We start from the raw sequence: 18989 nt of genomic DNA on the forward strand, positions 1-18989 counted from the left end.
TTATGTCTATGCAAGACAACTATGCTTTGTGGTTCTGTTCATTGCACAGGCCTCCTCCCACACAACTCAGACAAGCAATTGATTGGTAAGAACCTCAATGTTTGGACTTTCTTTGTTATATAAATGAATGCTAAAACCTTTTTTTATATACAGTTCTATTCCAGCAAGTATGATGATGGGTGGGAGATCAGTTGCTAATAGTAGAAAGATTGCTTGGATTTCTCTCAAGGTTTGACATATGCTAAAGCCATACTTTGTTATAATTNTTTTATTTTAATGTTATTCACTAACTATTATCAACTGTGATGATATATTGTAGTGTAACAGACAAAATGGGTCATATGAGTGCGGTTACTATGTAATGTATTGGATGACCCATATTGTTCGTTCTCACATCACAAGTCGCTGGGAAACGGTAATATTTAACTTTAACAAATTTTGATTTTTTCCCAAATGTTGAATTCATATACACTAATTAATATGAATTGTCTTTTGCAGAGATTCAAGACTACTACACTAGTTCCTGAGAAGCCACTATTATTCATTAGGAACGCTGCTGCGAAGTATATAATTAGATTATACAATACTCTTAGATTTAAACATTGCATTTGATTAGATTGTATTTTCTTAGACTTTGTACTTTATTTGATGTTGAAATACATTTGAACATGTGTTTGTTATGTTGAAATTGAATTTGTGTACATTTTTTTATATGCAGGTCTGTTTTTGTGGTAGTGGATATCACAAAAACAGACCTGCAATTTTAAAAAACTGCAGGGGAATATGTCGCGGTTGTGGTCACAACCGCGGCATATAGTGTTTCGTTTTAATTTTTTCTTTTTAAAAAGAGACATATGGCCGCGGTTAGTGCTAGAACCGCGGCATATAGTGGACAAATTTTTTTTTTAAAAAAAATGGATTTAGGCAGCGGTTCCTTGGACAACCGCGGCATATTCCGAAACTTATATACCGCGGTTATAACCGCGGCCTAAAGTCTCTGACTTACTACCGCGGCTGAATATGTCGCGGTTCGTAAATCGCGACATATAGTGAAAAATAACTGCGGTAAAAGCCCCTCGCTGCACTAGTGTCTCTGCACTAGCCCCAACTAAAATAACACTCATTATTAAATAAAATGGTTAGAGAAAAAAATACTTACATAAATAAAAAAATTAAAGCACCTAATTTTTTCTTTATATAATTTTAAATAAAATTTCAAGATTTAGAATTTTTATTGTTTGATTTTATCGTTGAGAATTTTATTGTATTTTGATTTGTTTTTTCTTTACTAAAGGAAAAAAAAGTTAATGAATTTCTATAAAAAAAAAATTAAATGGTCACAGAGCAATGTTACGTAGTAGTCTTAGAATGTAAAGGAAGGATAAGTCTTGGTGCAAGTTGTGTCTATTGGTTGTAATATATATAGTGAAGATAATGAAATTAAAGAGATTATGAATGAACTTTTTTCGGAAGGTGAATATGTCAATGACTCAATTCTTTACAAAAGTAAATTGTCTAATAATGAGTGTTTTTTTAGTTAGGGCTAGTGTAGAGATGACAGTGAAAATGTTTGAGTGAGAGAGATGAAAGAGAAAGGATTGAGAGGAATGAAGGAGGTGAGTAAGGGTTTGAAGTTTCCTTTTTTAGTTTTGAGAACGAAAATTATTAAAATAAGGCAAGTGTTTCTGATTTTTTTTCCAATTGGGGCTAGAGTAGGGATGATAGAGAAAAAGTTGGAGTGAAAGAGATGAAAGAGAAAGGGTTGAGAGGGATGAGAGAGGTGGGTAAGGGTTTTGGGGGGTTTTTTTTTTTTAATTTTGAGAATGAAAATTATTAAAATACCCTAAACCTTAAAACTTAGAATTCATGATATATAAGGGTATTTTTGTCTACTGAAACCCAATATACATTGCTAAAATTTACCAACTGAAAAACAGGCGTACGCAAGTTAGCAAACCCTATATATATATATATATATATATATGAAAAACACTTCTAGTTAGACATTAGATGGAGTTCTTTAAGTTGGTTAATGAGCATTAGTAACTTAAATATACAATTGAAGTAAAATGGGTTCTTATGGATTTTTTATATGAATTATTTACATAAGAAATTATTGTCAAGGTTTCTTAACTAGTAAAAATAAAATTTTGAAGTTGAATGAGAGTTATTGAATAGAGAGATAATACTACCCACTAATAATAATTTAAGAATTCTAGGTAAGTTTTATCATTAAAGATGAAATTAGTTACTTTTTAATAACATTATGCAATAATAAAGGATCCATTAAAGAAATAAATTAAGAACTTGCATCAAATATATTATTCTTTAAAATCTATATAGTATTTGTTTGGATATTATTCTCTAATAAAGAAAAGCAAAAGTGTGATCAAGTATCTATTTTGATATTATTCTCTAATATAGAAACTCAGAAGTGTTAAAAAGTATCTATTATGGTATTATTCTTTAATATAGAAACTCAAAAGTGTAATAAAGTATCTATTTCTATATTATTCCCTAAGATGTATATAAATAATTATTCGGAAGTCTATATTATGATAAAACCATATGAGATCGCACTTTTGTTTAGAATAAAAAGGTTTTTAATATTTTAACCAATGTTTTGAGGGATTAGTTGGCATTTTCTTAAAAAGAAATACTTTTGGATTACCACTATGTGAAGTATCTACTTGTTAAGATTTAAGAGATTGCTTAAGAAAATTAAGTTTAGTTTCACTTGAATCTAAATTAACATTAACTACTCTCTTTAAGTTAATGATTAAGGAATTAATAAGTAAACGATTGATTAAAAGCTATAATGAGATACATTGGTAACATTAAACCTCGTATTTTAATAAAGATGTTGGGTTATTTTTAACCTTTTCTTTTAAGAGATAGATTTTCTATCAAGAGTTTAATATCGATATCAGTATAGATTAATTATACAATCCATCAATTAAAAATGATCATAAATATAATTTTTTTAAATTAATTGTCACAACAGAAGTTAATAGATTTGTTATATATAATTAAATTACTGTGTGAAAAATGTCAAAAACACCCTAAAGATAAATGTAATTAGAAACCCTCCTATTCACCTCTTTAAAGAAATAATAGTTGGTTTGGTAAGCTTTCTAATAAAAAAAATGGTAATTTTATTTAAGAATGATAAAAAAAAAAATCAAATCACGGGCCTACTTAATTTTTATAAAGTTAACGATAAATTATAGAGAGTAAGTAGATATTTTATTATATGTATAATTGATTATTTCTATAATCGATTTTAATAAGAATTGTTTTTTATTTCAACGATTTTGTTGAAAAATTATTTTATAATAATTAATTTTGTTTGAATATAAAATTGGATTAATTTTACAACCGATCATTATTGTAAAATCGATCAAATACATTTTACAACAAAAACTGTTTTAACAGTTTTTCAAAAACTATTTTAATTTTTTTTATTCTAATGTAAAATATTTTTAAGATAAAAAACTTCATATAGATGACATATAAATATAAACTATATATCTTACTAACTATTAATTTTTAGTAATAAATTATTTTATTCATTTATATTATTTTACATTTTATTTATTTTAATATTATATTTTTACTTAAAATGTTATGTAATGTTAACACTATAAATTCAAGAATATGGTTTAACCAATACATCATGGAGTCAATTCAACGAAAGAACATTGGATAAAATCAAACTTCAGTTCATACTAAGGATTATGAATTATTATGAATATTAATTGGATTATGAAATGGGTCAATTTAATTGTTTTTTGTTGTGTAATAATAATATATGTTAGCAATATGAAAGCATCAAAGCTTTCAATTATGAAGAGTGTCTTCAAAGGAAAAAGAAAGATCCAACTTGAGACAAAGAATGCTTACTTGGATACCCATGTAAAGTTAGATAAGATAAGACATAATTATCAATTCAACCAATTATTTCACATCAATATGAACCACTAAGAAAACTATATATAAGGTATCAAAATCACTGTATAATATTTTTATTTATTATTAAATATTTTTATAGAGATTATGATATTTTAAAACTGTCAAAATGAGTCATAATCTGCGGACCAATCCGACCCACCACGGATTTGGATCGGATTCTGTTTGAAAAAATTGTATTTTTTTTATGCAGATCAGATTTTAACTCAACTCATACGGGTTGAACCTATGGTGGGTCATGGTGGCCCACCTACCTAATTTTATTTTATTAAAATTTAATTTTAATTTTATAAAAAAATATTTATTATTTTTTTTGCTTGAAAAAATTATTTAAATTCCCTATTTTAAAAACTAATTAAATATCCATGTTGGGAGTGAAATTTGTTCAAATTTGAATTATAGAAAGTTTGTAATTTTTTTATTTAAAAAAAATTATAATTTGAATCAATGAGTCAACTCGTTTACCTACCAACTCGTGGTAAATAAGGCTAGGTTCGAATTTTTCTGACTCGCTAATAAATAAATTGGGCTGGATTGGCTCACTAAGTGACTAACCCGTGATGAGTCAGATCGGGTCGAACCAGGTGACCCGTTTTAACATCTCTAACATATTTTCTTACCAATAATTAAAAAGTAATACATGTAAAGGTCCCAACATCAACAATTGATTAAGATTAAAAGCTAGGTTGCAAACAAGATATCTTCCTTTAAACTTCCGTTGTTTGATAAACATCAACATAGTAAACGTCAAAATTAAATTGATAAAATGTGTCTCACGAATATCTAAAATGGGTTTTGGCTTTTATAGGTAAAGATTTTAAGCTATTAACTCAAAATTTGTTAAATATATAAATACTACGCTAATTAACAATTAGATAAATTTAAAATATATAAATAAATATAAATTGTATTTTAATTTTATAACGTTGAATTAAACTTAAAATCTATTTTTTAATATATTATTAAAGTCATAAAAACTTATGTTAAGAAGATTTATTGTTTATTTATTGATATTAACTAAAATTTTAAGTTTTCATTATAAACATATTAAATGCGTTTACATTTATTTGTCCTTATCGAAACAATTATCTATGTTTCCATTACGGTTATGGGTTATATTGAGATGAACCACTTATTCAATGTTTAAAGTCAAAATCAACCAAAAAATTCTAATTGAATTGGAACCACTACCTCAACACCGTTTTATGTGATTCATCGATCTATGCCATATTTTTCTTAGTCTAAATTGTCATTAAGTATGTTTATGTCAACATAAAATTATAATGACATCTTGTTCCTCAATTATAGGAGTACTTATCATCATTAGTTAATTTAACTTTATGTACATAAAAAGAAATTAATGAAAACAAAAAACGTACTTAAAATTCACTTGAAGAATAATAAGATAAAGTATGTGATTTGTGGTAATGATATGCGTATCATATTTGCTTGAAATTTGATATTGAAGACTAAGTTGTCCAAGTCAAAATTAAATTGAGGAATTTACTTTATTATATTTATAAGAAAAACTTACATTTTTGTTCCATCATTACCAAAACCCTGTATCATTAAGGTTAATATTCACTTTTTGGAGTTAGAAACAAAACTTTAGTTTAAGAAAAACAAGAATTTCTCCATTATGATATACAGATCAATATTCTGACTTTAGTTTCATTAAAATAATATTATTATAAAATTTTAATTTTACAAAATTAATTTATAAAATGAAGTTTGTATTATTTATATATTGTTTACATATTCCAATGATATAATAAACATATAACATCCAAAATATAATAATAAACCATATAATAGTAGTCACAGAAATAATAAACTAGAACAGTTATAGATCAAGATATAAAGTGTAAATTTTATCGTCATCCAAAATAACGGTAGAATTTAAAATTTTAAATACAAAAGAGAAATCCAAAACTATACATCAAACATAAACAACCTAATTAACTAAACAGCAGCGTCCTCGCTCTCTAAAGCCTACTCCAAAGGCATCTCATCTCCCTCTACTCACATCCAATGGATGATCATTGCAAAAGAAAACACTACACATACAAAACACAAACACAAGGAGAAGGGTGAGCTAGATAAACAAGAAATCATACACATGTTAAATCAAGCAAAGTAAACTAAGTCACACATCCTAGCATGTTATATTCTAGACTTTACTTGTCCAGACTTAGAATGATTGTCGAGCTATGCCGAGTCATGCACTCGTGGTGATCTCTACTGCTTTGCAAAGCTATTGTCAACGGGTTTCACCCTACCACACTCACGAGGTTAGTCTGTATCGCGCCTTAAGGCATACCTGGAAGCCCTCAAGACTAAGACCTCCTACTACTCCTCACAACATGGATCAATCCTCTCTACATGAGAGTGAAAGTCCATTGGAGTTTCAGGATAACCCCAAGACTGAGCTCATGCTTTCATTCTAAACAAATTGGAATCTCACCAAGAGATTCTACATTTAAGCTTGCATTCACCACTTTGAATCACATACTTTTTACTTAGCAACATAACTCAATCATATACTTGATACACAATCAATCATACTTCACATTTCAATCAACACTTCACTTAATTCAAATCAAGACAAGGAACTAAAGTGTACACTAAACTCAGACAATTCGCTCAGCGCACCCTATTCGTAGATCGAATCCAGGAGTTTCTCGCACAACGAGTCCTTTCGCTGTGCGAATTAACTCGCAGAGGTAACAGACCTCAACCTCTTGCATAGCGCCCCCAGGTTGTTATGCGAAAACCCAAACAAAGACTAGAACCCCCAAACCATTCGCTATGCGCACCCATTCCCTATTCAAATTAAACCGGTAATGCTCCTAGGCCACCACTAGTCGCACAGCGCCCAGATTCGTTATGTGAATCATCAGGCAGAGAGCAACCCTCTCCAATCATTCGCACAGCGCAACAGCTTGTTGCACGAATGCCCAGCCAGAGAGCAAACCTCTCAAGCCATTCGCACAGCACACTAATTCGTTGTATGTATGCCCTGGCAGAGAGCATCTTGCCAAGGCGACTCGTTGTGTGAATCCATTCGCTTAGAGAGTTTGCATAATCTGCAAAACGAAAATCTGCAGAATTATGCAACTCATACCCCAAATACCAATTCTATCTATTTTTCCCAACTTCTAACACTCCTAGATTATGTTATACACCTAAATAGACTTGTCTAAGTGATTCTAAATCTTCCTACCATCAATATATAGTGTTTGTGAATCAATTTCTACTCTAACACACCAAATTCATCAACTTAGGGTCTCAAATCACAATCTACCACTTTGAACTAGTTTTTGACCATTTTGATGACTCAAACAAGTCACATTTAACTTACCCAAACTATCTCAATAGACTAATTGAGCCCTTAACTCCTAGTTCTCGTTTTCACTATCTCACTTCCTCTAAAATGACCAAAAACAAGCACAATTCACTTCACTTTCTAACTAATCACTATTATAACATATTACTCACATCAAACAGGTTCAATTACAACTACACACACTATCCAATTCAGTTCACAATCATCATTTCACAATTTCATGATTTGACAGTTCAACACATATAGTGTAATCTACTCAAAACCTAAATTCATCCCAAACAGTACAATAACACAAAATTCTTCACATATACATATCATACTACAAATTTAAAGAAAAGATCTAGCTCCCCTTACCTTGAATAAATCTGGACAGCTCTACCGAAACCCCGACCACTTGCTTACATCGCAAGGAATTTCTAGAAACTCCTACAAATCACCAATTGGTGATGGGAAACAGTTCTTAGAACCTAAAGTGAGCTATGAATTGAAGAGGGAAACCACTAGACACATGCAACAGACGAAATTGCATGATCAAGACTCAAAAACATATGGTGAAGGGAAAACAACTTACTAACTAGGATCAAGAAATTGATCGGTCAGTTGTGTACTCATCTACGTCGTGGTCATCTAGGCACCTCCTAATCATCAATCGGAGACTCCAATTGTGAGAAAAGTTAATGAAAAGGAAGAGAAAGGAAAAAAGAATAATATTTTAGAGAGATAGTACGTATTAAAATAATGAACCGAGTTTTAGAAGTTTCTATTTATATTATAAGATTATTTTAAATTAAAAATGTTTGTCTCATTATTTTAATCAACGATCTACTCTACTACTCTATTTTCTAAATCTTACAATAACAAATAATACATTTTGTTAATACAAATTCTAATTTTATTTTAATATTATATTAATAAATGAATTTTAAATTCAAAAACCAATTCTACAAAATTAGCCTATAAATTATTTTTATCTCTAATTAATGTGATATTACCAACAATTTTAATAATATTAACTCTTTATTCTTGATATAGAAACAACTTTAAATTCAAAATTCAGTTATATAATAATGTTTCGTACATGATTGTTTTAAAATTCAGTAACTAGATCATAAATTAACTTAAAATATGTTTTGTAAGTTAAACTGTAAAATGTTTGTAAATTATAATTGATTAGTTCATAAAAGATCTAGAATTATTTGGATATTCATCAAAGTAAGTTATTTGGATATTTTGTGCTAATTTTGTGATAGATGATTACGAGGTTGGAAGAGACATAGAAAGAGAAAATAAAAAAGTCTTAATTGAATGTCTGGAATATAAGAATATTTGCATATCATTAGTGGACAGGAAAGTCTTATATCATAAAGAGGGAAGAGAAAGGCTAAATATTGATTATTATTTTTCTTCACCTGTTATGATCAATGTAGAATTTTAAAATTTTAATAATTTTAAATGAATAATCCTAATTCTTTTTTAAATTCTTACGATAATGTTTTCCAATTAGTTTGCTTACCAAAAAACCCCTCCTACCTTCAAGATTTTTTAGTACTCAGTCATATGCAGGTTTCTGACGGCTTTAACGCAAATGTTTTTAAAGGTTTAAAGGGTGTAAATCATTTTAAAGGATTGATTCGGAAAGAGAGAATAGATGGAATTGAGGATAAATTGATTGTTGTTTTCTTAAAGTGAATTTGGATGTGAAGTTTAAAAAATTAGTATAGGATTTTATGTATATGAAAAATAAAGAAAAATTAAATATTATCAAAATATTTCTAATTATAAAAGTAATATAAAATAATAATTATTAATGTTATATATAATTATAAAAATGTTTATAAGAAAAAAGTAAAAATTAATTTTTAAAATATAAAAAATATAATATAAAGTACGAATGAAATGGTTAAGTAAGGTATATAACTTTATTTTTATTATTATTATTATTATATAATATTATTATTATTATTATTATATTTTAATATTGATTATAATTTATATGTTATTATCACTTGGAATGCATTATCTATTTTCCTAAAATAGATTACAGGACCTTTGATTAAGTTTTCACAATATTTGTAAATGCATTTTTTTAGGATATAAATGGTTTTTCCATCATATTACTCTGTCATCGGTGTAAATGAGAAAAATTGTAAATCTCTCAAATTATCACAATTCGTAGCTTTCAAAATCATCAAAGCGAATGGTGAGTAACTCAAACAAGTACACAATGGTCCCTATAACGAAAGTCTTCCTAGCGAAGGATTCTAGGTAATCGTATCCTATTAAGATGAAAGACGGTACAAAGGATTACTCGTAATTGTGATTGGGAATGTTTTTGCTGGAGCGGAAGTGTACCAATATAGAAGGGACTCACCCTTGAGGGGGAGATTGTTAGGATTCCAAGTGTGAGTCTAATTTCCACATTGGGTAAAAATGAGACAATAGAACACGATATAAGGTCGAAGATCCATTAACTCATTGTCTTAAGATTTTGGGTAGAGAATAGTGTCAATATAAAGTATATGATATAACTATTCAAATCATATATATAAAATAATATAATTATTCGAAAAAATATCATGTTAACTATTATTTAAATTTCATAAATTATAAATGGAAAGGTTGATTAAGACGAAATTGTATATACTAAAATTATCCAAAGGTACACATATAAATGATTTGATTTGGTAGGTAAATATTTAGTTGTTAAAACTTCCATTTTTAGGAATTCCATGTATGAATTTGGCATACATTTAATTTATAATTTTTTAATATTATATAGGTCCAAAAATAATAATACATTCACTAAGACTCACAAGAGATAAGAGATCATATCATTTAAGAGGTATATGTATATTTCAATTATTATTTAACAAGATTTCAATAGAATATATTACTATATTCTTTATACATCTGAAAGGTCTATAAATATTTAATTTGACTATAGGAACATATCACAATTTACTAAACATTATTTATTTCTACCACATTACTCATTCTTACTTGAATGTTTGAGAGTTTTTGTAGATAGACTTACCCTCAGCTTTATCAACAAACTCAAACTAACACCACTCTACATCAAAGATTTAACCATTGAAGATCTCTCATTCCATCTCAGACGCTACCTAACGAATTTCGATAAGAACATTCAGGTAAAACTTTTCGTCGACCACATTGCATATGATTGTACGAGTTATGCAATCAACGTTCTTGAATGTGTAATGCCACAATGGAGAAATTTCTCTCTTGAGCCTAAATTTGACACAAAAAGTCACTCATTCCTCTTAGTTCTGGCCATGGCCATGGTCGTGGCAACCTAATTCCTTTGTTAGTGAACATAATCACATTGAGAGATAATGTTATTTAAAAGATATGTATATTATTTAGCAAGATATCAACAAAATCTTTTAATATATAATTGGTAGGCTCAAGAAATCTATAAATATTCAATAATATTCAATACCACCAGAATGTATCTTAATTTTTACTAAACACTATTTACTATCATCATTTATCCAGTATTTCTTACTTACTTGACATTTAAAGAGTTCTTACAAGTGGATTTCTGGAAAAGAAAATATTCTAGCCTATTATTTTTCGAGAAACTTTTTGTGTGGCTTGCGCTGAACTCACTAGATTATGACTCGAGGAAGTTGCATAATTAACTCTAACTAATAACACCTTTACCTTCTCGTTATTAAAAGGTTTAATACCTATTTTGGTCCCTCCTTTGGGAGGGTTTGTTCAAAGTGGTCCCTCCTTTTTTCAAAAGTTCACTTAAGTCCTACCTTTTGCAAAAACTGTTCAAAGTGGTCCTTTTTGCTAACGGCGTTAAGTTCCCTAACGACAGAGCTGCCAGGTGTCTAACATCTGTTGATTTGGCATTGAAATTTGTTTTAAAAAAAATATATAATGAGGACGTGTAAATGAATATAATTAGGGTTGGATTAAAGAAGGATTTAGGGGTAATTAAATACATCATCCTGTTACAGTGATTGATGGTTATTATTCCCAAGTTTAAAAGCAATGGTTAGGGTTTGTGGTCATTTGCTCCAGAGTTTTGGAAAGTTAAAAGGTTAGGGTTTAGAGTTTGGAATGGCTTCTTCACAAAGTGGTTGTTCTTGTTCGAAGACAACAGGCAAAGGAGCTTCGCATTCATCACAGGGTGCTGTTTCGAGGGGTGTTGGGATAACCCCTATTTGCTACTGTGGTGATTTTGTTGTACTGAAAGTTGCGAAAACTGCAAGGAATGCTGGGAGGCAATTTTGGGCATGTCGTCATTATAAGGTTTTTTAATAGCAAAGTGACTTTTATGTTAAATTGATTTCCTATGTTGACAGTTTTTTGTGTTTATTGTGAGTAATAAGGTGCATTTACAAGTGGGATGTCATGTAACTTTTTCAAGTGGTTTGGTGAAGAGAACGGTGATGATAGAGATGGTACAAATGTGAGGCAAAGCAACAAGAGGACCACTGATATGGAAAGTGCTGTGAAAGAGTTGCAGAGAAAGATGAAGTTCGTAGTTGGAGTTGGGGTTGTTCTTATTGTGCTTAACATCATCATATTGGGGCTGTGTTTAGGCTGATGTTAGGTGACCAATGTGCAATTTATGTTGTGTTCATGTATTTTGAGTTGATGTTGTAATATTTTGACTGCCCGTAGCTTGATGTTAGGTGGGCAATCTGCAATCAATGTTGTGTTTGTGTATTATGAGTTGGTGTTGTAATATCAGTGAACCATCTGGGTTAGTACATTGAAATTCGAATTAGTCCTCAGTTTGGTTTTAAATTGTGCATTTTGGTCCTCACTTTTGGTTAAAAATGTTCATTTTGGTCCCCCTTTTAGTGAAAAATTGTGCATAATGGTCCCTTAAATACAACATAATACCAGTGCATGGTAAGGAAACCTAAACCTAAACGAACATTCAAACAACAGTGGAGACACATAATATCAGTACATCCAGTCAAACATGTCTAAATTCAAAGAAAGATACTGCCATACACAATATCACCAAATCCATACATAAGATGTCTAAATTAAAATATGAAAGATAACATGTTTAAATTCAAATAACATACATAACAACTTCGCTACTGTCCTACACAATCTCAATAAAGTGCTGGAGTTCAATCTATACAACTTTTCTTCTAATAGTTAATTTTGTCCTTGGTATTGGTGGAGTTGGTTCTGTGATCGAATCTTGTGTTGGTACTGGTGGCTGAGGAGGTTGGTCACTTGTTGGTTCTTGTGGCTGGGTAGGTTGGTCACTTGCTGGTTCTTGTGGCTGGGTAGGTTGGTCACTTGCTGGTTTTGTTGGTTCTACGATGGGTGGACGTAGAGGGCATATTTTTTTGTTGTGCCCCAATTGACGACAGATGCTACATTTCTTTCTATGCCCACCAACACTCATCTGAGTCTCATCCTTGGTTAGCTCCCATGGCTCCAATCTTCTTTTCTTCTTTGGCCTCCCAGGCATCTTCCTCTTAACTGGTGGCATTATATCAGGGAAGCTTGTTTTTTCCCATAGGAGGTGGTCATTCACTGGATAAATGATGGATGCATATGTCTCTTCGTATGTGGATTTCAAGAACCAGGTTGGTATAAAATTGTCTGGGTCTAAATTTATGTAGTGCATCGCTGCTACTGCATGGCAACATGGGATGCCACTGATCATCCACTTCCTGCAACTACATTCATGAGTATCCAAGTCCACTGTGAACTTGTTCCCAACAGCTGAAACATGCCTAACCTCAAAAATTCGTCTTGCAGACCAGCTGAAACACATAAACATAAATAACTATGTTCAAAATTTGGATATAAACATAAATAAGACTGATAGAGATTATTACCTTGGAATCCAATATCTAGACAGTTGACATTCCTTTGATAGTCTCTTCTTGATCTTTGGACAAACATTGAAATCCATACATGCCACCTTCATTCTGTTGGTGGCCCACCTTTTCATCAAATACAGTCTGATATCTTTCAGCAATGTGATTATTGGTTTTCCTCTAGCATGAATAAGGACACTGTTGAAACCTTCACTGATGTTGTTATCTAGACTATCACAACTTGCTTGAGCTGTGAATCTAGATCTTGACCAAAACCTGCACCAGAAGAAGAAATTTATTATATTGAAATGTGCATCATGCACTGCACCAGAAGAAGGAATTTATTATATGAGGTATTTATCATACGTACCTTGGGGAAATAGCTATGAGGTATTTATAAGCTTCCTCATTCACTGCTCTTATTTTCAGCATCTCTCTCTCCCAAGCCTGGGGGTACGTGCTTGTTGCAGCACTCCACATCAAATTCTTCAATATTTGACCACTAAACTGCTTCCTGAAGTTAGCATATAGATGCCTGATGCAGAATCTTTGTTCTGCCTTAGGCAAAAGCTCTTCAATAGCATGTACCAACCCCTGACAACACCAATATTTTAATCAAAAATACATAAAGCATAAAGTAAAGAGAAGAAAACCACAAATTGTAAGTAGTGCATGTACCTTTTGTTGGTCAGACATCCACGTGCATGCTCGACATATTTCATTACCACCAAGGTCTTCAATCAATAATTGCAAAAACCAACTCCAACTATGGGAAGCATTTGGTCATTTGGGTCCCTACCAACTGCTGTAAGCAACTCTCCCTTATATAGACCATTCAAAAAACATCCATTCAAAAAGATGATTGGCCTGCAACTTACAAAACTATTCTTACATGCGTTTAGACATACGTAAATTCTTTCAAAGATGGCCTCACCATTATCACTGTTCACTTTAATCTTAACAGTTGACCCTGGGTTAGTTCTCAACACCTCATGCCCGTAGTCATGAAGCCTTCTAAATTGTTCTTTAAAATCTCCTTCACGTTCATTTGTAGCCATTAACTTGGCCCTTCTTGCTTTGGAAATTGATACCTTGGTGTTCCATTTCCTTAATGCTTTATTACGTATATCTTGTACCTTTATAGTTGGATTATCATGCAACACCTTATCTACTTCATGACTAAACCACTTACTATTCATCATTTTAATGTTTAGTTGTCTACTGCAAGCATGGGTATCAAGAACCTTCCTTAACTGCCAAACCTTTCTTGATGGCAAATATCCTAAGTAAGCAACCCATGGGCATTTTTTTTGCGCACCCATGCATCTCACCCGAACCCTACGCTTATCATTCTTTACAAACTTAAGATCCCTCCCAGTATGAATAGCATAGTTTCTAATTGCTTCCTCAAAGTCCTCCTTATCATTAAAAATAGTACCAACTTCCCATTTGTAATCTACCATGGACTTTTTCTTTCCAAATGTAGGAAACGGACATCGACTTGGTTTGTCTTGATTGTCATCCTCCTCACTATCACTATTTTCTGGAGTTAACAGCTCTTCTGCCTCAGAATCATCATCAGACAACCCCCTTCCAATATCTTCAACCCTGTAATCTTCATCACTCTCCTCACTATTGATTTGCACTTCCACTTCATCCACTTCCACTTTTTCCTCACTACTATTTTTTTCTTCATCCACTTCCACTTCTTCCTCCACTTCCTCCGCCACCACACCACCTACTTCCTCCACCTCCACTTCCTCAACTGCCTCCACCTCGACTTCCTCAACTGCCTCCACCTCCACCTCCACTTCCTCCACCTCCACTTCATCATGTGCGTCCAACTTATCATCAACTTCCTCCACCACGCACTGTTTCTCAACCTCCTCATTTTCCTCTGCAGTAGCCACAAACCCACTACCCTCACCACTCGCTGCAGGCCCTTGGCAAAGGTAAAGAATTTCATTCTCATTCTCAGTTTCCACAAAGTCTGGTTCGCTAACTTTATGCACAATATATAAATCCACTTTCCCCAAAGATTTANCTATTTCCATCATATTCATAGCTCCCCTATCGTCATACANNCCATGTAAAATATTGTCAATGCTATAAACTAACTCTTGTACTTCCATGTAACCCATTTCTTTAATTGTAGCAACCACTCCAAAATAACTCCATGTGTCAGGGTCAATGTCCCAACAAGATATCTCCCCACCTATATATTTAAAGGGAAACACATCCTTTATCAAGGTCCCACCGTAGTGGACCACCACCTTAAACCTATCCTCACTCATCCCAAACCCTACCCTGCACATGGAAAAGGGGACCACTTTCATAAATTAACAGCAATGGGACCAATTTAACACCAAAAGGGGGACCAATTTCAACANNGANAGTGGACCAATTTCAACAACCAACACGACACCAATTTCAACAAAGAAAACGACAACGAAACCGACAAATAAAATCATTTTTTAAGTAATTACACTCATACAAAACAAACATACAATTCGACTCATTACAAAACAAACACACCCAATGCGATCACGAAGCAAGTAAGAACACTAACCTGACGACGAAGATGCGAAACAACCTCCCTTGACGAACCACGAACCTTGACGAAGAACGCCCACAATTTCAATCTTCTGAAGCCAATTTCAATCGCGCTCACGAACCACGAACCCTAAGTTGACCCCAATTTCAATCCCAATCCCAATTGCAATCGAATTTCAATTACCCCAATCTTCTCACCCTAATTACCCCTAATTCCTTTCTTTATTTTATCCTAATTAATATAATTTACACGTCACAATTATATAGATTTTTTAAAACAATTAACAATGTCACATAATTAGATGTTAGACACCTGGCAGCTCTGCCGTTAGGGAACTTAACGCCGTTAGCAAAAAGGACCACTTTGAACAGTTTTTGCAAAAGGTATGACTTAAGTGAACTTTTGAAAAAAGGAGGAACCACTTTGAACAAACCCTCCCAAAGAAGAGACCAAAATAGGTATTAAACCTTATTAAAACCATTATTTATTCCTTATCAGGTATAAGACGATATTGTCCTACATTTCATCACCTATTAACCTTTATATCATGGATATTTATCATTTTTGTACTAGTTCATATATTTTATTCCTTTGAAATCAGGCTTTACACTAAAATTGTAGCTAAAACATTCGTCAATAATGTGGGAAAAATTCATGACTATATTAAATATGAGTTTTTCTTATCATCCTCAAACGGATTATCAAGACAAAAATTTAAATAAGAATCTAACAATTTATGTTAGATGCTTTGTGTTTGGTAATACTAAAACATGGCAACCCATGTTACATTTGGTCCAATATTTGTCTGATACTTGTTTTCCTCATAGAGTTTATCTCTTTTATATTTTACTTTCTATATAAAACACCATCTCCCTCAATCTCTTAATAAAAATTAATTTGATCTCTTTTATATTTTACTTTCTACTAAATTATAAATTAAAAACTTTAATATGTTTAAAATTTATTAATTTTTACATTTTAAAACTCTTTTCATCATATCTTTATTTAACTCAATATAGTAATATTTGTAAATATTATAAGAGAAGTGACTGTCACTTCTTTAAAATTATAAAGAGTGCAAATATCATTCACTATAATAACATGAAAGAGATATGTTAATAATATTTTGTTAAAAAACATAAGCAAAATGAATCTAAATTTTAAACACGAAGAGATGTGATATGAATGTTGTCTAGTTTAACCTCAATGATATTGACAATCCATCCAATGATATTGACAAAAAAAGCACCAGAATGACTTGAAGATCCAGCAGCAGCAAAAGCTGTATAGGAGATAATAAAATATGTATCTTATGTCTCACCTAGATCTTTATGTTAAACTTATTCTACTTATAATTCCTTAAGGATGAAACCCTTCAGAATGCAGAGCCTCCAATCTGATGTTCCATGGCATCGATTTCATCACCATCCTCCAGTTCCAACTGCAATAATAAAAGTACATGTCAAAACCAAAAACTTCAGAACAAAAAAGAAGAAAACACAAACCTCATCAGGAGTCTGCTCAGCACGAAGGGGGTGACCATCAAAGAGAAAAACAATGGAGTCGAAATCAACCGACTCTCGGTCACAATAACCATCCATAAGCTTTTTCAATTGAGTGTTCCTCTTGATCCTGAAGAACACTTCGTTATCATTCTACAACATCCAGTTAACAAATTAGCTTCAATTTAAGATGTTTATGTGATGATATATGTTTCAACATGTTACAGGAAGAGACCAACAAGGAAAACTTTCAATCTGTAACATTGAATTTTCCAAGAATAATCACTAACACCATCCACTGTATGTTCGTTGAATATAATTAGTTTTCATAACCAATTCTACAACAACAAAAAAACAAAAACATAAAGTAAACCCAAATCCAAACTTTTAAAAGAAAGTCGTCAAGATTTAATTTTTAACCAACACAGGAAATCTAAAACAGAAACAAGACATAATCAAAGTCATCCCAAACAATGAAACCCCAATTCAGTACAAAGAGAAAGATTAAAGGACATACTTTGACACACAATCGTGATACAGTAAACACAGCCAGACGGTCCAAAAGAAAACAAAAACCCTAGAAATAGGGAAAACGAAAAAATCATACAAACCTGCCCTTTGACTTTAAGAGTGATGTGTGTCCCTAGCTTGCTGGGCTTCTTGTCTTCCTCGTTATTGTTGTTGTTGGTAGCACCAGACATCTTGAACTCTCCTGACAAAATCTTCTTCTAACTTTGGTTACCGCCCACAAAAGCTGCGTCTTCGCTCTCTTTGACGTTGAGAATGCAAAAACGTTTCTTATACAATTCCCTTTAGACCGTTCAAATTCCTTCCTTAACTCAAATGCTCCTTCACCTCCCCATTATCTTCTTTTTATTACACCTCCCCAATTCTTCCATTTTTCCTCAACAATCTCTCTCCGCATTGACGGAGCATTCACAGTATATACCTTTTATCATTGTTTTTGTCAGCTTCAGTGAATCGTGGTGTCTGATAATCCCCTTTTCTCCTGGAAGTAACATAATTTTCATGCGAACGTATGAAAAGAAGAAACTATCTGTATTGCCAGCTGTTATAAATCTTAAGCATATCAACACATTGACAAGGAGGCAAAAAAAAAATATACATAATCCAAGCCACCGAGTTAAATCTGCAGAACCAATTCAAATAATCTTAAAGGCGTCAGGTTTGGCAAAAGATCCAAATCAAACTATATGGCCAATGAAGTCAGTATAAGGCTTAAGCAATGCGGAGAGAGAAAGAGAGATTGTTGAAGAAAAATGGAAGTATTCGATAAGTGAAGTTTACATGTTAGGATGCCTACGCTGTAAACCCCAGGTAAAATAAAAATAATTTTTATTTTTATTTTAGTATTATTTTTTTAAAATAATTATTTATTTATGATGTTTTATTAGTGTAATGTGCTATTTATATTTTTAGATATTTTAAACTCAAATGAATAATGAGTTGGTGATTGTTGAATAAAGATTTTGGAATCAAAGTTAACTCAAATCTGGAGTAAATAAAAATAATATATTTTATTGTTTTAAAGTTAAGTAAATAAGAAATAGGTAGGAAATCAAATATTAGACTATTTGAATTGTTAAATATTTTTTCATGTAATAATGTTAAAATAATATATTAGAAAAAAAAACACAAGTTGTTATTTTATTTGTTACATATAAATAAGCCATATTATAAGCCATAATATTCTAAGAATAAGTTTATATATATATATATATATATATATATATATATATATATATATATATATATATATATATATATAT

At 31.5% G+C, this 18989-nt stretch overlaps 1 protein-coding gene and 1 long non-coding RNA gene across 2 annotated transcripts; one reads left to right on the top strand and one right to left on the bottom strand.

The window, feature by feature from the left end:
- LOC111240675 lies at positions 1-367 on the top strand. Its single transcript, XR_002666185.1, has 3 exons — positions 1-85; positions 154-229; positions 320-367. It is a non-coding gene; the product is annotated as an uncharacterized LOC111240675 (long non-coding RNA).
- Positions 368-16905: 16538 nt separating this feature from the next.
- On the bottom strand, positions 16906-18372 carry LOC106778407 (small ubiquitin-related modifier 1-like). The gene is made up of 3 exons (XM_014666365.2): positions 17811-18372; positions 17203-17352; positions 16906-17138 (listed from the first exon to the last, which is right to left on the bottom strand). Exons 1-3 carry the CDS (start codon positions 17898-17900, stop codon positions 17073-17075), a joined length of 306 nt encoding a protein of 101 aa, XP_014521851.1. The 5' UTR covers positions 17901-18372; the 3' UTR covers positions 16906-17072.
- Positions 18373-18989: the final 617 nt, after the last annotated feature.

Source organism: Vigna radiata, unplaced genomic scaffold (genome assembly GCF_000741045.1).
Source record: "Vigna radiata var. radiata cultivar VC1973A unplaced genomic scaffold, Vradiata_ver6 scaffold_335, whole genome shotgun sequence".
In the NCBI taxonomy this organism is placed as follows: Eukaryota; Viridiplantae; Streptophyta; class Magnoliopsida; order Fabales; family Fabaceae; genus Vigna; species Vigna radiata.

Bases quoted from the DNA above. Each gene is read 5' to 3' on its own strand.
- LOC106778407 (XM_014666365.2), bottom strand. From the start codon at position 17,900: ATGTCTGGTGCTACCAACAACAACAATAACGAGGAAGACAAGAAGCCC. The intron at 17,353-17,810 runs GTTTGTATGATT...TGGATGTTGTAG, and splicing joins CTCTTAAAGTCAAAGGGCAG to AATGATAACGAAGTGTTCTT. The intron at 17,139-17,202 runs GTTTGTGTTTTC...TTATTATTGCAG, and splicing joins CTGAGCAGACTCCTGATGAG to TTGGAACTGGAGGATGGTGA.